Source organism: Cyclopterus lumpus, chromosome 24 (assembly GCF_009769545.1).
Source record: "Cyclopterus lumpus isolate fCycLum1 chromosome 24, fCycLum1.pri, whole genome shotgun sequence".
NCBI lineage: Eukaryota > Metazoa > Chordata > Actinopteri > Perciformes > Cyclopteridae > Cyclopterus > Cyclopterus lumpus.
In genome coordinates, this window is record NC_046989.1 from 6,839,142 (window position 1) to 6,861,862 (window position 22,721).

The 22,721-nt window shown below is 42.8% G+C and overlaps 2 protein-coding genes across 4 annotated transcripts in view; both read left to right on the top strand.

Annotated features, from left to right (window-relative positions):
• The window catches only part of mtfr2 (mitochondrial fission regulator 2), a 4,667-nt gene extending 2,438 nt beyond the window's left edge, over positions 1-2,229 (top strand). Inside the window, exons 4-8 of one of the 2 annotated variants that reach the window (XM_034527973.1) lie at positions 60-184; positions 446-642; positions 742-1,063; positions 1,370-1,553; positions 1,680-2,229. In XM_034527973.1, the coding sequence (XP_034383864.1) occupies positions 60-184; positions 446-642; positions 742-1,063; positions 1,370-1,553; positions 1,680-1,724 (873 nt within the window). In that variant the 3' untranslated portion in view covers positions 1,725-2,229. The remainder of the gene's footprint in view (positions 1-59; positions 185-445; positions 643-741; positions 1,064-1,369; positions 1,554-1,679) is intronic. The other variant, XM_034527971.1, reaches the window with a different exon arrangement.
• A 1,839-nt stretch (positions 2,230-4,068) lies between these two features.
• Positions 4,069-21,688, top strand: LOC117727515 (cAMP-specific 3',5'-cyclic phosphodiesterase 7B-like). Of its 2 annotated transcripts, XM_034527874.1 has the most exons (13): positions 4,069-4,362; positions 7,280-7,340; positions 13,974-14,063; positions 14,307-14,467; positions 14,560-14,623; positions 14,812-14,907; positions 15,631-15,731; positions 16,716-16,847; positions 16,949-17,040; positions 17,593-17,737; positions 17,853-17,949; positions 18,434-18,514; positions 18,613-21,688. In XM_034527874.1, the coding sequence occupies exons 1-13, from the start codon at positions 4,342-4,344 to the stop codon at positions 18,834-18,836; spliced, it is 1,365 nt and encodes a 454-aa protein (XP_034383765.1). In that variant the 5' UTR covers positions 4,069-4,341; the 3' UTR covers positions 18,837-21,688. The 2 variants fall into 2 exon arrangements, with proteins under 2 accessions (XP_034383765.1, XP_034383764.1); XM_034527873.1 differs by lacking the exons at positions 4,069-4,362; positions 7,280-7,340 and adding an exon at positions 7,613-10,473.
• Positions 21,689-22,721: the final 1,033 nt, after the last annotated feature.

The window sequence follows — 22,721 nt, forward strand, 5'->3', positions numbered from 1 at the left end:
GTTGTCATTTAGTCAGGGTCAAGATGTGTTAACCTTCCTTGTTCATGTTTGGTCCTTAGGTCCCTCTGCTCACCTACAGGCCCCACGGTTACGATGACCTCCCTGCGGAGGCACGGGCCATCCCCTCGTTCGCTGACGTCCTGTGGGTGTTTGAGGATGAGGGAGAGAGCTATGCCAAGACTAGGTAGGAACACAAGTGGTCTGACTGTACACCATATATGTACACCGTATAATTTGACGCTTAACTAAAATGGGGCGAAATGTCCCTTAAAGTCTTTACAGTATCTTGGAAACTGTCACTATCTTTATCACTACCATGCAATTCCCCTTTAGAAATTCATACCTGCATTGATTTTTGTATTTAGCAGCTTTGAAAACACACTCATTTGGTTTCTTTTGGATGGGGAACATGTTAAATATTGAAACTGCTGTATTGTCTCCATAGGAACCATATACCTCCAAAGAAGGGAAATACTGTAACTCGAGACGTGGTGAGATACCCAGCACCGGCCCAGACTAAAGCCCCGAGGGGAGGCCGATCAGCTGATCCGGTCGCTATGAAGAAGATCACAGCGCTGGAGAGCGAGCTGCTCAAACTACGAGCTCAGATAGCCATGATCGTTACTGCCGCTCCGGCCTCAGGTGCACACTCTTTGTGATCTTGTGTCAACTTTCTTTTCACAATATACACAATTATGTCACGTCAAGCGAATTCAACAACCGTTTTGTGCTCTCTCAAAGTTTCATTAGGTGTGACAGAGTCCCAGAGTACACCAGGCACGCCGTTGATGTCTTCTACCCTTCTGCCAGCTCTCACCTCCACGCCTCGCTGTGCTGCTCCCCCACCACCTCCACCTCCTCCTCCTCTTCCTCCTCCTCCTTCCTGCCCCGGCTCTTCCGCTGAGACTCCGTCTGTGTTCGAGCTGATCCGCAAGCGCAGGAAGAACGAGAACGACCTTGACCAGGCTCAGCTCAAGCCCCAGGACTCGCAAGCGAAAGGGTCCCCATCCATGCTGGATGTTCTCAGGAACTTAAATCAAGTGAAATTGCGTTCAGTTGCGAGGTAGGAATTGGGAAATAAAAGAAATTGGTTAGAGTTTTTGCCAATAGTGATATCCTCGAATATAAAATGGTTTGTCCTTATTGCTGCAGAAAGCTCTCGTTTTTTATTTCTCTATTTTAAAGGGAAAGTGTGTAGCATTAACGGGGCTATATTAGCAGAAATTGAATAGAATTGTGAATATAGTGTATAATCGCCTGAAACCTTTACCGCTACTGCAGTTTTGCATTCGGCAGCTCACGTTCCAACATGCGTTGTCTTGGAAAGCGAGGGGTATGCTTCAACATGTTCCCATCCGTTTCTCTGTAGATCGCCAGGGGGAACGCCCATCCGGAGGAGACGCAGTAAAGGAGGCCCGGCGTTGCTGAGTGACCCGGCGGCTCTTATCGCTGAAGCGCTAAAGAGAAAGTTCGCCCAGCATCGCCACAACAGCTCCTCTGACAAAGAAAACTCACTGGAACTCTCACCGTTCGGCAGTCCAGACACACCCAAGGTTTGTTTCCCCATAGACGCTACACCTTATATATATATATATATATATATATATATACACACACGCTACACCTCGTACACACACACATCTGTCTGCAGGTCTGCTCATCTGATGCCTCCGTTTCAGGTTCCTCTCCATGTCAGACGCAGTCAGGGGCGCCTCCACCTCTGATTCTGTTGGTCGGACCCCAAAATGTCAAAAGTCCGACCGCCCATCAGCCAATGACAACTCGCACAGATGTGCCTCTCAGACGAATTACTACTGCAGCTCATTTTAATCTTTGTTTGTCTTGTTACTTTTGTTCTTGTAGGAGTGTTTGTCTCACAATGAACAAAGTGCTTGTGTCTGTTACACATCTCATGGTTGGAAGGCTTGAATGTATGTTTGTGTTGCAGCGATTGCTGTGAACAAGGATGTCGGTACATGTTGTTTTTGTACAGTGGAGTTTTATGTTTCCATGTGTTATTCATATATTGATGGCGTCTTATTTTTTAAATGTAATAATGTTTTAAAAGCAGGTGTGCACTGTATCTTGTAGCCTTCCAGCTTCAAGTCACTTTGTGAGGCCTTATAATTATTACCTCAACAAAGTGGGTATTGAGATTCACGCAGCTATATTCTATGCAACTGCTGTTTCAGGTTGTTTTATATTAAAGTGTTGAAGTGCACTGATCAATTTTGTAGCTGTTCTTGTTTTCATGTTCTCCACCAATTCAGTGTATTTCCAAATCCATTTGTAACTATTTTGAACATTGTTATTATTAGATTTTAGTGGTCAAAGTCACTGTGACCTCACAAAACACATTTTTAGACACATGTCTACGAGGATGAAATGAAGAAGCGATGACATTTTGGACAGACGTTGGTGTGAACTACAACTTGACTGTTTGAAGGCGTACAACGAGCATTAGTTTAACCGTGGCGGCTGCCTTTGCGTCTTGCTTCACATTCACTGGGTAAGTAAGTGACTGGGAGAGAAAATGACCGTAAATAACCTAATATTATATAAAAACTTATGTAAAAAAACTTTAAAACATTAAATCTTATAATTCTATTCAGTTATATTTGCAATCAAATATATGGAAATACATGTTGACCACTCCACCACAGCTGCAATTAATGTGCACAATGAGTATGTTTTTCTTTTTTTAAACATTTAAATATTTCTTTTTTTTAGAACAAGCAAAGCATAAAAAACCTTTGCTCAATTGTACTTGTAGAGCGCTGTTTTAGTCTTTCAACCGCTCAAAGCGCTTTAACACTACATGTCATCATTCACCCGTTCACACACTGTTGGCTACCATGCAAGGGGCCACCTGCCCATCAGGACTCTAACTAACATTCAAACATATTCTGCTATTATTGCCAGTGAAATAATACAAGTGAACATCTGATTAAATAAAGCTTAATGTAATTAAATAAATACACTCAAAGGTCAGAGTCTTACGGCTTCTTGTAGCTTAACGTCCTTTGCGGTCCTTTTGAAGAGGACAATATTTGGGTAAAAGGTCTATCAAGAAAATGTACATGTGCCTTATTGTTTCCTTTTTTTTTATTGACTTAATAGTTCCAGGTCTATGATTTGCCTTGGCTAACCTGTAAGGGCCTTGTCCTTCACCAGAAGCAGTAAACAAATAGGCTAGAGAGATATATTTTCAGTTAGTCAGCCAGTGTTCAATTGGATTTGACAAGAGGGATAGTGATAAATGGGTTTATTTTTGTTACGAGCAGCATGGCACATTAATCCGACAGCACTAATGAGGGATTACACTGTCCACGGAGGTTAAAAGGTCTCAGGAGAACGCACACATAATGCATGTTTGTAGGGACTAATTCATATTCTTACATGAATAGAATTACTTTAAGATGTATATCTTCTCAGTAAGATATAATGGAATGCAATTGGAACACGTTTTAATTGATTTCCCTAAATGTTTGTTATCAAAATATGTGTTTTTGCTATCACTGTGAGCCCGGTTAAAGACCTTTCTGTTTCAATATGAATCTAGACTAGAATTTCTGCATTTCCTGTGAAAAACACTGATGACTCGCAGGCTAACACTTCCTTTGAAGTTACTGTGAGGAACATTTAATTTATGGTTATGAAACGGTATCAAATTAATACCGACGACCTTCATAAATAAGCTAGACCATTGGCAAGAAGATTGTGTATTTGGTTATTTGGTATATTGACACAAATTGAACGTTCCTAGTTGCAAATTAACAAAAAAATAACTATAAGTGCCACTTTGTAATACAATCCACAGGGCCCCACGGGGCCCCTCAGCCAGATGTGGCCCTGCCTTTATGTCAATAACAACCTTTGGGAAACACCATTTGCAAGCGATCTCCCTCACACTCTATTATCATAAAACATCCCGAATTAAAGCTTTATTTAACTGAGGAACACCAATCGTACTCAAATCAGTGATTGTACCCAGCGCTGATTGGTCCATCGCCCGCAAGTCCCGCCCATTTGGTGCCAGAACCAGCACCTCCCCCTCTGCGGCTCTCAAACCGCACGAGGGGAAACGGCAACTTCACCTTGACTGAATAAAAAGCCGACACTGTCCTTCATAGTGCGTGGAAGCTCAGACTCAACTGCGGCAGGAGAATGAAACTTGTTTTTTAAAACAGGTGTCCGCCAGGTCTCAAGTCACCTTTTTGTTCCGCCTGCCGCATGCGGTTCACTCGTGCGCCTCTCTCGTGTGATGAAAACACTCCCCGCACGCGCCTCACTCTCTGACGTCGCATTCACTTGCTGTCCACGAGCGGCGGCGATGGTTAAATGTCCTGTTCGATGGTCGAGGTACGTAAACTGCGACTTTACTTGCTGCGTGTGGGGCTGCGTGGGAAGACACACACCTGTTTATACACAAATAGTTGTTCTGGAATAGGCCTGAGAAAACCGGAAAACTGTGTTGCATTCCTATAATGTTCGTCATCTCTACTCTCTAGTGCTCCAAAGAGAGTTTCATGGTGACCGTGTCGTCGTCTACTTTGTTCTAAATGCTGTGGCGTTACGTGTGATATGTTCTATGACCGCGGTCGTTATGTAATAGGGGGCCTAATGTGTTTTGATTCTAGTCAGTGAGCTTATAGTGTGACATTGTGTTTTTATGACATTAACAATGTTTTTGGTGCAGACTGTCCTCGTTTATCTTTATTTTATTTTTTTATTATCAGCTGCAGTGATTTGTCACAGGAGACCCACCTGTGTTATTGCAATGTGGGCAATTCAGAGTATTGACATATTTACAGCAGTCCACCTGCAGCCTGCAGACCACGTGGAGACCAGGGGCAGGTGTGCAGTGAAGGCAGCTGTGCTATAAATTATAAGTAATATGTTTTTGTTTTGTGCTACATTTTACGAGTTTGATACGGATCTGAACACTTCATAAGATATCCTGATATGTACAGGAAGTAAATTAAATAAAAGTGAGAACTTGGTTTAGTATAGTTATTGTTACCGTACAGTTAAAGTACATGTAGGCCGGCTCTCCTATGTCAAACTAAGTTGCATTGATCGTGAAAACGATACTTTTTATTCGAACAATCTTTCAATTTCCACCTCTTAGCTTTCACACTGAGCATTCAAATGCAAAGTTAATTCTTGAACTTTGAAACTATTTGACAAAAGCAATCCATCTCAAGGGCCACTTACTACTATTTTTTTTTTTCCCCAAGAGCTTTCTAACACATCACGTGGTTCCCCTTAGCAGGTGGAGTTTGCGCAGAAGTCACGGAGATGGCTCAGTTGTCATCTCTTGCATATGCAGTCTTAAACTTTTGTCTCCTCTGTAATATTTTCAAGAAGCACTTGTTACTTGCTGATTGTCAGAGGGAAAGTTTTTTTTTTTTGCTTCGCAGAATTTTTATCTCTAAAAGAAAAGTATATACATTTTAAAAATAGAAAATATTTGTTTCCCTGCTGACCATGCAGGAGGGAACAGACCTGCCCAAAGTAAACAGTTTGACAGCAGCTAGACAAGTTTGACTAGAGAGTGGTCCAGTTGAGGTGAACAATGACGTGAGTATAGAGCTAGAGATAATGGAAAAGAAGAGGGCGTCCCGTAAACATGTAATAACCACGTGGGCTGGATGAGTGAACCTCCATCGCCTCTGGTTTGTCTCCATCCTGTTTCCTGCACGCCGGTTAGCAGTGTGCTCATTTAGACGCAAATCCTCCACACACACTTTTATGGCCGTCTTCCTGTAGAGGGGTGACATTATAAACAGTATAAACAGTAATGAGAGATAACAGGCGAATTGTTATGTTTCAATCGGGCCAGTTGGTCCACCTGGTTTCTATCGAATGTCTTTTGCCTTTTCTGTGTCTTTAAACCAACTCTACCGAGTGCACTCAGTCCACTCTCACTCTTGTCCACTATGGACACAGATGTTGAGCCTTTCTAACTATTATAGCCATTACTACCTTTTTATAAATAGATGACCTGAATTGGGAAATGTACTGAGCCGAGTCTGCCTGAAATGCAGCGGAGGCCTTTGGGTTGTACGTTATGTTTATGAACTGACCTCAGATCAGAGTACAATGGCAGAATACCACACTGCTGATGTACTTTATCATTTTGAACTCATCAGAAAGAGATGCGCTTGGTATCATTGGTGTAAATGTAAAAACAAGGTAGGGATGTTGGTGGACAAATTCTGTGTCAACACAGTTCTTTGGTTGGAATGAGACGACACAAGTCTTCAGTTTAAGTGACAGAAAATTGTTCATTGAAAATGTTGCTGCAGTCGTTTTTCAAGCTCAAATGCCGATTCGTTGTCTTTCAGCTGCTTGAATTTAATAATTTACTGCTGTTCTTTATACATGATTGTTAACTGATTAAAAAAAAACATTTAAGATGTCACCTTGGACTCGTGAGAAATTGTTCTGAGCATATTTCACTATTTTCGGAACATTATTTACAACATTTCACAAAAACATTTTTATAAAGAATAGAAAGAAAAAACGATAACGACAAATAAGTGTTCGTCTCAGCCATGGTTGTAATTTATGGCTTTCCCACTTCCCACATGATGATGGGTAATGTTTCACTATTATGAGAATCGGGTTATTGTTGAAAAACATTTGCTTAATGTGATGTAACAGACAGACGTACTAAAATAGAAATATATATATATATATATATAGAGAGAGAAAAAGAAAAGCATGTGACCTGAACAACAGACGCACATTTGATATAAAATGGCTAAAAAAAGATGCGTTAAGACCCCTGACCATGACGACTGACCATGTGGGAGCATGAGATTAATGTGCAACTATGCTGCTATGCTGCCTAACTCCCAGTTTTTTTTAGTGTTCAAAATCTATTTTCTATTTGTAATTTAGAGACAAACGAGTGAAGGAGAGAAATTGATACCATATTGTCACCGTAGTAGCTGAGTGGACAAGAAAAAAAACAACACAGCTACATTATTGATTGTGCTTGGATGTGAAAGAACAGAAAACAACACCATTACGTTTGATTTTTTGAGGGCTGGTGTGAAAACGGCGCAGGCCGACAGAACGACACATGAGTGCGAACGAGGTCCCTGTGTGTTTCGCCAAGAGTGTCACCATGACTTTTCACACAGTTCCTATTTATTAGCCCGGTTCATTGATGCTCTCGGATAGCAGTGTGTATTTTGGGGTGTTGTAATATTAATCTCAGCCTCTCTCTCTCTCTCTCTTTCTCTCTCCTTCTTTCTCTCTGCCGCAGAGGTGTGGAGCAGTCGCATTTAAAAGGTCGGAGCAGAAGGCCGTACAAGTTCGCATGCTGGGTAAGAACGCTAACTGACCTGAAAGCCACTGTGCAAAAGGTTGTTAATGTGCTGCATGTAGCCAACTGCAAAATTGGTGGTGCACAAAATGTTTGTTTACATTTGGTAACGGTGCTTCAGGCCGTCACTAACCTTTGGCCCTGTGTAATCTGTGTCAAACACTGAGGCATGTTTCTGCTATCTCTCCACTGTATATGCTCTCGGCAGTCCAGTTGGATGGCTTTTGTTTGAAAAAAATAATAAAAAAATGTGTGTCTCAATACAGTAAGTTTTGCTCCAGGCATGTTTTTAAAGTAGTGTCTGGACTGGAGACTGTAAAAATGTAGCTGTTTATCATAACAGTCTCAGACCTTGAAATGTAGCTAAAGCTATTTTTTTCTTTTTCTTCTCGTATTAGGTTCAAGATTGTTTAAAGCTCCACTGTGTGCAAGTGTGAGGCAACATGTGATGTAAAAAGTACAGTGAGGCAGCATGTAGAAAGGCAGTGCCAAAAAGAAATCTCTGAACACACATGCTCACATAGTTGCGCGCATGCAAACCAGCAGAAATGTCCAAACGCCTCAAAACTCCCACTGACCTTGTCGACTCTCTGATATCTTTCCCTCGTTCGGTTTCATTATCACTGTGTTTCGTATTTTTGTCACGGGATTTCTTTTCGCACATTTCCACAGTCGAGAATCTTAGCTCCATTTGTCCGATAACGGCTTTGTTCACATGTTCTGATTTAATGAAGTCGCATACAAGACGGTGTGATGCACTCCTTTCATACTCGTAAAGGCTGTTTCACACTCTTAATGATTGTGGGGCTGATTTTAGAATTACGATTTGCCAGCCGAACTTTCGGAGTTGGACCGAGGCCATTATAGTCTGGGCCAGTTGGTGCTGTCCACCTTGGAGCCACCCAAACCTGGGGGGGGGGGGTGGTTTGGTTTGCTTAGTGACGTCATCACAGCTACAACTAAACACTACTACATTGAGTGCATATTCATGGTACATTTTCCCTGAATAACCACGCTGTACATCGTGTCCCGCTGCTTCTCACGGCCTGTGTCTTTTTATCTTAACGCTCTTTGTCTCGTGATTTCTTGCTATCAACTTCTTGCGTCTGAAATGGGATGTTCAAGGCTGTGTTTCTGTCTGCGCCGGTGTCTGTCAGTGCTTTGGTCTGCATGTGACTGTTTCTCAAGGTAACATTTCCATGGAAAAAACTAAAGTAACGGCCATAGCTCTTGCGTGCATGCACATACAGACGGTCTTATTTACTTACATTTAACTAATTGTATTCATTTCAATTTTTATTTTATTTTTCAGCCACAGGAATGCCTGAGGGTGTATGACTTTGAAGGACAAGAGGGAGAGAGTGTTTTCAGTCCCAAACAAATGTTCAGTTCATCTGAGTTTAAACGGGTTCAAGGGAGACTGTGCAGAGCACAAATAGTGAAGGGATAAGTTTGTTTGGATGAGTTCTGCATATAGTTGATGATCATACAGGGGTGCTGGCTTTATTTCTCCTGAACTTTCTTTTCTTTTTGCATCTGACATTTCTTCCAAACATCTTACAAAAACGTCCCAAAAAACGAGTTCTTCGGGCCTCTATCAGAAAATCTAGTTGTGTTTAAGCCCAAAACTGATAGTCACCCAGACAGCAGAATTCAGAACAAATAAATCCAAACAAACCCGCTGAAGTTTTTATACGGTGGTAAAGCTTTTTTGAAGGGTGGCTGTATTTATATTCTTTTCTTCTTTTTTTATTTTACTCCCCTTGTTCGGTGTACCTGGCAACAAGATTACATGGAAACGCAATTAGTGCGGAAACAGTTAGACAATTAATGGATTAGTTTATTAGAATCTATGGAATCCTTTCAAATTAAAAAAAAAATTGCATGCGTCAAGTCTCTCAAAAGGGAGAATTTCTTGCCGTTTTCTGTCATCTTCACCATTGAACTTTTGAGCACCTTCAGGTTTTGGCTAAAACTATGAAAATGCCTGGAACATCTTTAATGGTGTCTTTTGCTACTTTTCATTATTGTATAGATCAAACAATTAGCCAAATCATTGAACTAAATAATTATGTGTAGTCCCACTCACAATAAAAATAAATGTAAAAAAAAAAAGTATTTAATAAAGTATTAAATATTTTGCGCTGCACACAATTTCGATGCTCCTATCATCTTTTTAAAATGCAAAGTCTGTCCAGAGAGCTCAAGTGTGGTGAAGGTATGACTGACTGTTCCCACTGGCCTGATCATGAGATCATGTCCGTGAACTCAAAGCCCCACAGTCGTTCACACAAATATCCTATTGGTCTGCCGTCGGTGTGGCGGCGTGTGGAGCAGAGTGAGCGAGTGTGCAAGTGAGCTCTGAGCGGAAGGAGGAGGGGCTTTTAGGCTCCACAACAACACCGGCGCGAGTGAGACAGAAGAGGGGAGAGAGAATGCGGCAGAAGGAGGGCGCAGACCGTCAGTGGCCGACTCTGGGAGAAAGGAGATAGAGACGGACTCCCACTTCTTCTTTTTTTTTCTGGCTTTCCCCTGCTTCCTTCTCTTGCACTTGCTTTTGTCTTTTCTTTAACACCCCTTTGCTCTTGGTCTTTCTGTCCCGTCCTGTTCTTCGCCGCTGCCGATTCTGTCTCTCTTTACTCTTCTGTCCTACATTCTGACTTGCTACTCTCTTGTCTTTCTGTGCGTCCTCACCTCTACCTTCTCGCTACCTCCACTTCATGAGTTTCACCCCCCTCTTTACTTTGATCTTTCATTTCCTTGCACCTCCTTGTCCTGCATCTATCTGCTGTCTCTTGGCGTGAGGATGCCGGTGCTAGAGGGGCTCTGGGGTCCACATCTCAGGATGCGGGACGCCGGTCTCGGCGTTGCGGTCGAAGCCGGCGTCTGTCCGGATGAGGCTCCTCACTCGCCGGTCTGGGGTCCGCTCAGGACGCCTCCTATTACCTGTGGAGGCTTGTCGCTGGCCCTGGAGCTTCCGGCGCTCATACGGCAGCTCAGGGCGGCGTGGAGGGCTCGCAAGGGAGGCCCCCGGGGGCCCGAGAGGAGTCAGGCCAGTACTTGGGTGGATTCAGACAAGGAAGAGGTAGAGGAGGTGAAGCATGACTTAGAGGACCGGAGCGCTCATCTGGAAGGTAACTTGCACATAATACATGTTCCATGTACAGTAAAACTCATGGTTGGGAGTCAGATTCTCATCAATGTTTAATGTCCAATGTATGTTTTCCTTCTTCGTCTGTCCATTAACTGTATACTGCACACACATGCACATGCACATGCATGGCAGAACACGGATAGTGAGTGTGATATAAGATTTGACTTTTTTGAGGGGGGGGGGGGCAGATTCCTTTACAATGTTTAATGACTTGTGTATAATTCATTAGTTTATTTGTGTTTTTCAAAATAGTGGTCCTTTTTTGGCAGGTCACTTTTAATGAATATGGGATTTTTGCATTTGAATGTTCGACTTTTGATTCTATGCCTGGGTGCACGTTTTAATTTTTGACAAGTGCGTGGGATTACGTTATGTTTGACTGGTGGGCGTCTGGCAGTTTGTTTACTCTTGTGTGTTTTCGTAAGTGACGCGAGGCGAGGTTCAGAGCAGTTCAGGCTCCCAGGCGGAGGAGGCGGTGAAATGGGGGATTTGGGCCGTAAAGCCAGAGTGACACTGACGAGATGTAATCAATCAAGCAGAGTAAGTCTGTCTGGAGTATGCAGCACCGGGGACGCAAAATATTTTTTTTTTACAGTTCGATGTGACATGAACTGATGTTTAATGTCAACAGTGGTGGCAAGAAGTAAGGTCAGTCTTATATTTAACAAGGATTGGTAAGGATTGTGACAGCAGGGTATATACTCATGGGAATTAATACGTAGACTAATGCTTTAAGCAGTTATGAGTTCATAACAAAAATTAAACAACATACATATACATCTTTTAATGTGCTTTTCATTTTGTTGATGAAGTGATGATTCATACTGTGGGGAATTACCTGTTCGCAACCACTGACTCATAAGATGGAAAACTGACAAATGCACAGTGACTTTCCCTTTTGCATCGTGACGACCTCATTCACTTGATGACTCCTTACAGAGAGCGAGAGGCCATCAGCGCAGTGTTTGTGTTCGCCACATTCAACATGTGTCGAGACTCTGTGCGATAACTTGTCAGCGGTGATAGTGAGTCAGTCTGCCATTTCCAAGGATGTAGAGGGCTGAGAAAGTCCAGTATTTATAGGTGCTTTTAGGTAGAAAAAGATTTACAGATTTCAACATTGCCAACAGGAAAAATGTTTATTTTCAATTGGAAATACGATTTATTTAAATGTATTGTGAATTCTGCTTTTTTGACATTATACATTTGGAATAGCAAAACATTGAAGTTGAGGAGCTTGATTTTACATTTGATTGACAGGTGATTCACTCTTAATTCTTTCAAGTTCTGCATTTACATTTTTTTTTTTTTCCTCCCTCTTATATTTAGATTGATAACAGGCTGAAATTATGAATCCATCAATATGGGATTAATCTGCAACTATTTTGCTATCAGTAAGGCAAGGCAAGTTTATTTGTATAGCACATTTCGACAACAAGTCAATTCCAAGTGCTTCACATAAAACCATTAAAAGCATCAAAACATAATGCAAAAGACAGTGTGTTTTTAAAAGGACCGTTTGAATGCATGTGGCAGCGATGTGTCTGTCTTTCTCTTTCTGTGAAGGAAAACAGCCCCAAAGCACCATTTGTGCCGTAAACACCCACAGATTCATCGAAGCCAAGTAAACATATTCGTAACGGTGTCCCATATGTGAGTGTGTGGGCTGTGTGTGCGATCTTGTTTTTCACATTTGGAATCGTGTGTGTGTGTGTGTGTGTGTGTGTCAAGTGTTTATGCACAGGTGCACGGTGAGACGCGTCTACAAACACCTTTTCCGACTGATTCACATCCGAAATGACCCAGTTCTGAGCCGCACAGAGTGTTAAAGGAAGAGAAAGGGAGGGGAGGAGGAGAGTGAGACCAAAGGATGGATGTGGAGTGGGGATGTTGTTGTTAAACAGAAAGGAATGAAGGATGATGGGAAGGTTGAGGGCGTTGTAGTGGAGAGAGAGAGAGAGAGAAAAAGGTGTGGAAACAGGAGCTAGAGGTAGAGGAGGAAAGAAGGATGGAGTGACACATAAAATGGAAGTATGGAGAAAGAGCTTGAGTGAAAGAAGAGTGTGTGTGTGTGTGTGTGTGTGTGTGTGTGTGTGTGTGTGTGTGTGTGTGTGTGTGTGTGTGTGTGTCTTCAGTTTTCTCTGTGTTGGAGGAGGGGGTGGTCAGGGGGATTTCCCAGATGATGCATTTCCCCCCCACCGACTCCTTGCCCACCAGGCTCCCCCCCCCCCCCTGTCCTTTTCTTGCTCAAACCAGGCCAGCAGGACTCTTCTGCCTCACTTTCACAGGCTGAGTCACTTTCCTTAAGCCATTTTATTTTTGTTTGCAGGAATAGGGAATGATGCCACTTTTGCGCCGTATATTTTATGCATAGCTGCCTAGCCTACACTGCACACACACACACACACACACACACACACACACACTCCCAGCACAGCACAACCACACCACACCACAACACTGTGCCTGCAAACTATTGCCGCTTTGGCAGCCCCACACACTTGCAAGGCGAGACCCGGTTACCACGGGGACCCCGGCCCCATTAACAGGTAGCTTAGCTGCTCTCGTGAACCGGCAACCTCCAGTTCCTCACATCTGACCTGTAAATTATTCAGTCATTTTCATAGGTTTTAGTTTATTCAAGTGTGCGCTGTGGCTTGGGACCTGTTTGGTGACCTCAGGGTGTTTTGAACTGTGCATTCAAAGCAGAGGCGGCATATTCAAGTCTTCAGTCAAGTCTTCTTTTTGTGCTGCAACGATTAAAACCCAAAAGGTCACTTCTGTGACTCTGAAGACATTTCTTGTGAAAAAAACATCTGACAATACAACGCTATCTGTTCAGGATGAAATGTGCTGTGGGCATATTAAACGCATGGGCACTTAAAAAATATGATGTTTCACACAGTTCATCTTTTCTTACCCTTCAAATAGATAACCTTTGTTTCATGGCAGAAATTAGGACCAGTCCTTGTGTTTAGTCCTTGGTTTATAATTCACAAAGGTTATGCGTACGTAATCAACGTCGGTGTCGAACTCCCATAAAATCCAGAATAACTTGTGTGAACAGGACGTCCTGAGTCAATGTACCACGGTGGCGTGAAATCCCTTCTCCTTGGCCAGAATCGGACCAGATGCATGATGTCCTGATGATTCGACGATGTCAAAGATCACTTTGTTGTTTTTAAGAGCGAAATAAATCTGCTTTCATGAGGCTGCACATAAAGACCCACACCAGGGAACACTTTGCTCCGTTGCCTTCTCGTCCCCCTCGCTGGCCGTTTCGACTTATCATTCAGCCATCGACCTTTTTTACTTGCTTTCTTCCTCCACACCCTCAGCGCTAGTCTCTACACTCGCCTCCCGGCTCTCTTAAATTTGATTTGTGGATTACGTCTGCACAAATGGCCGCTTGCAGATCATCAGTGATGACGGCACACGTTTATATTTCTACATCCATCTTTCTCCTCTGTCTGTCTGCAGCCGATGGCAGACTGAACACCGGTCATGCTGGCGTGTTGCTGGTCGAGAGACGAGGCTCCTACCCGCTGATTGACCTGCGAATCCTCAAAAGTAAGTTCAAATCCCTCAATGTCGGCAACACAACTCTCATCTATTTGTTTCCTGAGACACAAAGGGTTCCAGTGTTATGAGTCAGTGTCTGCTTACCTGATGCAGCATGTAGCTGCACTTAATTGCTGGGGACTAACGATCGTAATCCTGGGAAAGAGCCACATTTCAAGAAATCGTAAAAATTGTTTTCCGGATGCCTATTTGTACTAGCCTGTTTTTATTGTCAATTATTTCTAATTTCAGCCAGTGCCCAGCACGGAGAGGTAGAGGCCGGCAGGAGGAAGGTGAAGCGTCAGCTGAGCTTTCAGAGATACTGCCACGCCTCCAGGCTGCTCAGGGGTTCGGTGCCCCACACCCCCGGGTCACTACACCTACTGGACGACGATTACCTGGGACAAGCTGCAGTAAGCGCACACACACACGCACACACAACCCAACACATTGTGCGTATGTCAGTTGTGAATCACTTTCTGAAAACTTGTGTTTTTCTTCACAGCACATGCTATCAAAAGTAGGCACATGGAACTTTGACATTTTCCTCTTCGATCGTCTGACAAATGGTGAGATGGCTTTTCTAAAAATGTTTTCAAGTTTAACAAATGCATTAATCCTTCACCAATTTAACTATTTTATTTCAGCGTTGTTTCTCTGTTTTTCTCTGTCACAATACAGCTATTAAACACATCGTGTACTGTAGCATTTAATTTTCAGAGTAAATGCACTAAAAAAAATGATTTGTGTGCTGTAGGCCACAGCCTGGTGACTCTGATGTGCCATCTCTTCAATGTCTACGGTCTCGTTCACCACTTCCAGCTGGACATGGTCAAACTGCACAGGTTCCTTGGTAAGCTGCGAGCGTCAGTGGCGAAGAGACGTAAACGTGCACCCTAATATTTGTCTTATTTCTTCCGAAATTTGTTCGACTCAACAAATGACATTCACAATTTTAACTACTGTGCTGTATAGCTTGAGTCTGTAGAAAGTGCACCCATTGGCCCTTTTGGCGGGGCACAATGCTTGGAAAGCTGAGAAGGGTTTAATTTTTCAGGAAATTCCAGACTGACGTCAACGACTTCTTTTGTCTGCCAGTCTGTCGATACAAAAGAGTCGCAGGGCTTATGTATGAAGTGGCTTTGTTGTAAGGGAATATTACGCCAGTATCCATAGCACGCTAAATGCTGCTGTCAAATACAGCAGTTTGTTGTTATGGATTCAAAGTGTTCAATATGTATTTTTGTTCAGCATTTTCTTCTGTGTTTTTTCCACTCACAAAATGCAATATAAGAAGACAACCCAAAGTATCTCCACTCGTCATTAGACAATGGAAAATTTAAATTTAAATTTAATGTTGGTCAAAATGTTTACAGGTTTTAACGTGACGTTCTGATTCACAGTTGCATGTAAACTAGTTTATGCTTCTTATACACTGTCTCTGCTCTGACAATCACATTTAAGCAGACATACATGACAGTTTCAAGATTGTTGCCTAAATGGCTTTAAAATCTGATTTTAAAATGAGAAAGATGAGATAATGCAATGAGGTTTTAACCTTGTTGTGTCTCGCCAGGCATGGTGCAGGAGGACTACCACTCCCAGAATCCCTATCACAATGCTGTTCATGCTGCTGATGTCACTCAAGCCATGTACTGCTACCTGAAGGAGCCCAAGGTAATGAATAATACTCTGTTCACACACACACACACACACACACACACACACACACACACACACACACTACCAGGCCTGAGTTTCTCCTTGACATATTCTATTAGCTTCTCCTTCTGCGGGATAATTCCTCCTCACTTAGGCTCGACAGCACATCCATCCTCAGCCCGGAGAAATCCCTGAAGCCCTCTGACCAGATTAAAAATCTCTGCATCTTTCCCTTTAAACAGTAATTGCTTTAGTGTCCTTTGTTGCTCCGCAAAGCACTTTGTAATGCACCTATTTTGTTAAAAGCACTTATAATAATAAATTGAATTCAGCACAGCTCACACGACGGCGTGTTCGAGATAACAAGCACACACTCACAATGTGAGATGTCAGGCCTCTCTGATCAATAGGCCGTATTGTCTTTCACTGACCATGAAGCATTTATCATCACACACTTATGTCTGTCTAAAATCTATATGTTTCCAACCGTTTCACCTTTTGAGGTAAAATGTGCTTATTGTATCTATTTATTTATTCTGTGTTTGGTATTTATGAAACGATTATACTATATAACGTATACTATGCTTAAATAATTTAAAATACAGTTGTCTGAGTTATGTAGAAGCATAGCAGACCAAGATTTGAGGATGTAAAGTCCTCATCCTGATAAATTGTTGCTTTTTTCTATCAAGTATATCCTCCAGGTATTAAAAGAGCTCAAGTCCTACACTGCTCACCAATATGGATGAGCCACAACAATATAAAGAATCCCTGTCCTAATATCTCTGGCCTTCAACTATCCTTGAATCAATAAACATCGACAAACTGTTACGGTGACATTATTGAGGGAACCAGCTACTACTGGGGATAAACTCTATAAATTCAGCTCTCCGGTGGTTTCTTTGAAGGACAGCTCAGCATTCAGGTTTCATTTGAAATCAAGGTGACCCTCCTACGTAAGGAACCATCATTTCCCTGTCGCCCATTTGTGTTTTCTAGCTGGCAGAGCAGCTGAGTCCCCTGGATGTGTTTCTGGGTCTGATGGCCGCAGCCGCCCACGACGTGGACCACCCTGGAGTCAACCAGCCCTTCCTCATTAAGACCAGACACCACCTGGCGTCCCTCTACCAGGTACTCGCGGGTGTGCTGACGCTGTGTCGGTGTGTGGGTGGAAATGTGCAGAAGGTTGAGCGTCCGGTCTGTAACGGCGTCTGTATGAAACTCGTTGACAGAACACGTCTGTGCTGGAGAGTCACCACTGGAGATCCACCGTGGGCATGCTGCGAGAGTCACGACTGCTGTCCCACCTGCCTGCCGACGTCTCGTAAGACTAACAATACAATATGAACCAATATTTTATAGGGATTCCATATGTCAGCGCTCTGGAGCAGACAAACTACGAGATCCACATATCTTTAACACATCTGCATGGCCGTGGAGGGCAGTTATTTTTAAGGCATATTACGTGAATTGTACAATTAGACTGGAAGTCCAACAACAGTTCCCACTGTGTGCAAAAGGACCGCAGCAATAATATCTAGTTTAGAATAAATAGCTGCAAAGGAATCTGATCTTAGAATACAGAATCTGAAATTGGAGTATGTGAGAAAAGAGTCGGGGCCTCAGGGTTCAGTTGGTTGCCTCCACTACAAGGTCAGAGAACAGGGTGAGTTATAGAAGACCGCCACAGGAGCTCTCCACAAAGCACATGGCTGTAGAACGGTTACGCCATACAGACTACAGCGTATGATAACTTACTAATTTAATATACAGGATGATCCAGACAATATAGCTGTTGCTGCAGGTGCAAACATAATAGCACAGGCATTAGTGGTTTTGTGGTTTGGGCTCAGTAGTGCCCCCCTCTATTCTGCAGGCAGGACATGGAACAGCGGCTGGGCTCTCTCATCCTCGCCACGGACATCAGCAGGCAGAATGAGTTCCTGTCGACCTTCAGAGAACATCTGGATAACCAGGACCTGGACCTTCAGCTGGCCTCCCACAGGCACTTTATACTGCAGGTATGCTGCACACCCACCTGGCGACAGTACAGCCACAAAATGAAATGTGTAAAAACAGTACAGCTGGAGCAGCTGCTCAGTGTGTGTGTGTGACTCCGTCTCTCTTTGCCTTCAGATTGCTCTGAAGTGTGCAGACGTCTGTAATCCGTGTCGGGTTTGGGAGATGAGCAGACAGTGGAGTGAGAGAGTGTGTGAGGAATTCTACAGGCAGGGTGAGTAAAGTATGATTAATCATGAAAAAATACCTATGAAGAGTGGGTGGGGGTCAGAGGAACCAGGAATAGACAACTAGAGGTTAGGATTCATTTTCTTGAAAAAAAGTTGAATACATCAGAAAAAAGAATGGAGCTTCCCAGTTGAGATTCAGACGTGACTGCAAATCTTCCCAGAGAGGTTTTCTTTCCACCGTAATTGAATTAGTAGCTGAAGATTAGAGATGCACCGATCGATTGGCCACCGTTGGAAACCGTCCGTCTCAGTCTCGCAGACTTTGTTGCCGGTCACATTTACAGTGTATGTCTTGTGCTCAGTGACTGTAACGTCACAGCCGCTCATGTTTCCTCCCTCTTTGGCATTCATCAAGGTGTTAAGATATATCCCTACTGATTTGGTTTGGGTCAGCATCCTATTTTGTGACATCTCCTTTTTTTTTTAATTCATGTGGATTTATTTTTTGGGGGGCCGTTGCCCTGACAGGTGACCTGGAGAGAAAGTTTGACATGGAGATTAGTCCTCTGTGTAACCAGCAGGCTGATTCTGTCCCAGCCATTCAGACAGGTGAGTACTCCCGAGAACTGTAAACTGCGTCGTCGTCGTCGTCATCATCAACGTTGGGAGATGAAACACCTTTTTTTTCGTTGCCCGTATTTCCTCAGGGTTCATCTCCTACATCGTGGAGCCTCTGTTTGAGGAGTGGCACCGCTTCACCGAGCCCAGCCCCCTGAGTCGGACCATGATGGGCCACCTGCACAAGAACAAGGCCCGCTGGAGCCGCCTGCGACACGCACACACACCCTCAGACACACAAACACACTCACAGGCCGAGGAGCCCGAGCCTGAAGGAGGAGGAGGAGAAGGAGAGGGGGAAGACATCCCTTAATCCTCCTCTGGTTTCTTGAGGCGTTTGATCTTCCTTTTGTCCTCCCAGCATATTTTCTCCCACTGCTGGTTGTTCACAGGCTCTGAAAGTGGGACCGCTGGATGGGAGTCTGGCTTCACTTCATGACAAACAGCTCCCTCTGCTGGAATGGAGGACTGTAGCACTGCAGACGGCGAGAGACTGATGTTTGGGCAGTGGATGGATAATCTTAGTAAATGCCAATTTGACAAAATCATGCCTTGCTCCAGTGATATCTGCTTCAAAGTATCTGAGAAAGGCAGGAATTGATAGTTTATATCTGATGAGGGATCAATGAAGAAGTGTTTGCACAGTGCTGCTAGAACAATAAAGAAATTACAAAAGCCAAAATGATAAAAACAAGTCAGCTGGACTGAGCTGGAAGAGATGACATAAAAATATATGAAATAAAAAGAGGAATATATGAATATATCTACTATACTATGCTTTTTAAACGCTTCGACATTACACACTCTATTAAGCCCTTTTCACGTTTCCTCTTTTTGTACAGCTTATTGGATGTTCTTTTCTACAAGTGTCTAGCTTGTCTACTTTTCACTGAAGAGCATTTTTAACTCTAATGTCACTGTACTGTACGACGTATTCTGTAACCTGTGAGCCTCACTGACTAGTCGGACCGATACGATACGGGTCCCCGAGTTGCTTGATGTCAACCGTCGGCTGGATGTTTTTGACCTCGCCGAATCGCAAACCGGAGCCCTTTTTTCTTTTCTTTTTTCTCAAGTGTTTGTGTTGTTGGTGTCATGTTATTTACAGTGTCGTCTGTACACACTGTGATGTACAACCTCAGCACTTCACATGCCAAAATCTCAGCAATGTATTCACCTTTTTACTGGGTATGGATTTTGGGAAATGTAACTCTTTTTTTTTTTTGTAACAACGGCTCAATGGGTGCATTTATTTATCTGACGAACTCACTGTACAAGCTCATATACAACAAAGCCTTAACAGCAACGTGGTCCGGCTGTGGAACACGTTTAGTAATGGTGGTGTCACCATTTTCTGGACACGTTTCTTACACTTGGAGTTGTTTTTCTTCAGCCACCAGCACACTGAAATACTCTCTCAGTACTGAAGCCGCTTGCTTCCTGTTTGAACCTTCACCCAGTTTAAGGGTCCCTTTGGGTGTCACACCCAGTGAGCGTTTCCAAGGTGCCATTGTCCTGTCCTGACTCATCAACTCGCGGCTCTGTTTCCGCTCTATGGCTTTTATATTCGCTTGTTTTTTTACATTTGCTGCAGGAAGTGTGTACACTGCATCGTAGGTCACGTACAGACTTGGCTCAATTAGTGAATGCAATCTTTAATTATAATATTTAAAATACCCTGCAGTGAGTATGAAGACAATTAAGAAAACCATATACCATCATTCATTGTATGTATTTTAAAATATGTATTATATACTTATATTATTATTATTATATATAATAATATATAATTGTATAATAATATACAATTCATTCTAAAATGGTACTTGTAGATCTATTATCTCAATGGTGAAACTGAGCTAAAACAAAGCAGAATTACTAGTTGGTCCATTTGTAAGATGCACCGCTTTAAAAAAAAAAAGTATTACCACTTAGCTCTCAACATGTATATTTAAGATTTATTGTACACCTCGCTAAAAGAAGCCCCACGTCTTCCCTTAACTATAGAGGAAATAACTTGAAACAGCCCAGTCAACACACTATATTCTACATACAATATAATCTATAAAATTATATTCCAAAATGACAAGTTATGGTCATAAAAAATGTAAAAACATTGAATTTGTTTGTCAGTTTTAAAGCCTTTTCTATGAGGGGCAGTGCAATAAAGTTGGTTATTGCGAGTTGTAAGAAAGTGGTCATATTCGTAACGATACTTTTAATAGACATAAGTAAAGTATTAATGTCTGCTCTTCACATCTGTGATGGGGAAGCACCAGACTCGAGTACCAGCGGTTACTACGAATGAACTCGGTACTCTCTCTGTGTACTACCTAAAATAGAAGTACTCCATTATGTGTCAATCACTCATTGTCGTCCAGACGGGACTCTTGTGTTTTAATACCTCTCAGAAACTGATACAGGCTCACTGAGCCGTACAGGTTTCACAAAGATTAGCATAATAAATAGAAAAAATCAGCTTCTAGGATAAGATTGCACTAAAAATGGGCAACATTCAAATACCAATATGTTTGGAAACTTTAGATCATTTATACATGTGCATTAAAGTGGGGGTATGTTTTCCCTCTTGTACTCCCTTAAGGGGTCACACATGTTCAAAAGTAACCACTCGGTTCAATCAACTAATTCTGTCTTCCAGTTCCTCCCCAGACCCCATAATTTACGCCTGATGGTCTAAACATTTGTTTGTCCTTGTGCCCAATGCTCAGAAGAGAGTAAACAATCCTTTTCTCTTTCTGCCAAAGTGGGTTTGAGCCGATCGTGTTCTGCTTTTACTGCGAGACGTTCAAAAGCAGTTTTTCCTCTGCATTCTCTTCACTTGTTTTACTAATTTATTCGCTCATGTTTTTGGAGCTTTTAATCACGTTACATGCGCTTCATCAGCAGCTTGGATTGTGCCCACTTGTCTTTGTATTGAATGTGTACAGCTACCGTACATGCTCGTTACTTTAGGGACAGATCTCTTATACTAATCTTTAATAATTATCATTTTGAATGAAATCACTTTAATGGGGATTTCCAAAAGTAATACTATACTGGTGAGTTATCAGAGATGTTTGCCATCTGACGTTTTGACTGTACATTTCTGTTCTGACAACCAAACTCTGAGCACTGTGAGCAATAAAATAAATGTGTTTCAATCAATATCCACCGCATTAGGTATCCCGTGTGTGTGTGTGTGCGTGTGCGTGTGCGTGTGTGTGTGTGTGTGTGTGTGTGTAATAATTGACTGAATTTTGACCGATGCAGGGGGCCAACAGCATCATTTCCAAATAAAGTGTTTCACCACTAGGTGGCAGTAAGATCATTTCAGTGGCTCAGCGCACGAGAGAAGGGCTCATTGTGGTGGGGGGCACTTTATGGGGGCCTCTCCCTGCTGCTTTGTTTACAGTATAAATACAATAGTCAACCTGTGAATCAACAGGAGGGTTTATGACATGGAAGCGTAGCCGGGGGCCAGGAGCTCCTGTGTAAACAGAAAACTGAGAAAGAAGAAAGACGGGCTGAAAACAAACAGCGTAAAGTTGCACGTCGTCGATGAAGTTTTGCACCACAAACACAGAACTTCAAGCTGTGGAATCGACAAAGTGCATTCTGGGATATTACAGCTCTCTGTAATATCCCAGAATGCAGTTGTTGTACACAATATGTCCCACCTGCTCAAAAGCAAACTTCGAGAACGCATGGGGGATGTGAAGCGGGAAGTGTCAAAGTCATAAAAAAAAAAAGATACAGGAAAATAAATGTCCTCGAGGATTAATGGGGATTTCGTATTGTAAAGAGAAGCTAATGTAAACACAAGGTTGAACAAAAGGGAAAGCACACAGAACAAGACACATACTGATGGTGTAGTGCAGCACTGCAGTGGTACAGGTGTGTGTGTGTGTGTGTGTGTGCGCCCCCTCCCCCCCCCCCCCCCCCCCCCCCCCCTAATTTCCATATCTCTGATTTGCAATGCAAAATAGATTGTGACAGAGTCCGCTTGTGATTGGCCGCCTATTAAATCACATTACACTGTACTGGTTGACGTTTCGAAACTTTATTGTTAAGAACGCTACAACTCTTTTTTTACACTCTGGGACTCTGTGAGCTCTGCTTTTCGGTAGACGGGGAGTACACACACTCCAGAAGAAGTTGTGTTATGGAAGACTTCAATCTGCTCATCAGAGCATGACAT

Bases quoted from the DNA above. Each gene is read 5' to 3' on its own strand.
- LOC117727515 (XM_034527873.1), top strand. From the start codon at position 10,146: ATGCCGGTGCTAGAGGGGCTCTGGGGTCCACATCTCAGGATGCGGGAC. The intron at 14,064-14,306 runs GTAAGTTCAAAT...TTCTAATTTCAG, and splicing joins TGACCTGCGAATCCTCAAAA to CCAGTGCCCAGCACGGAGAG. The intron at 17,041-17,592 runs GTAAGACTAACA...TCTATTCTGCAG, and splicing joins CACCTGCCTGCCGACGTCTC to GCAGGACATGGAACAGCGGC.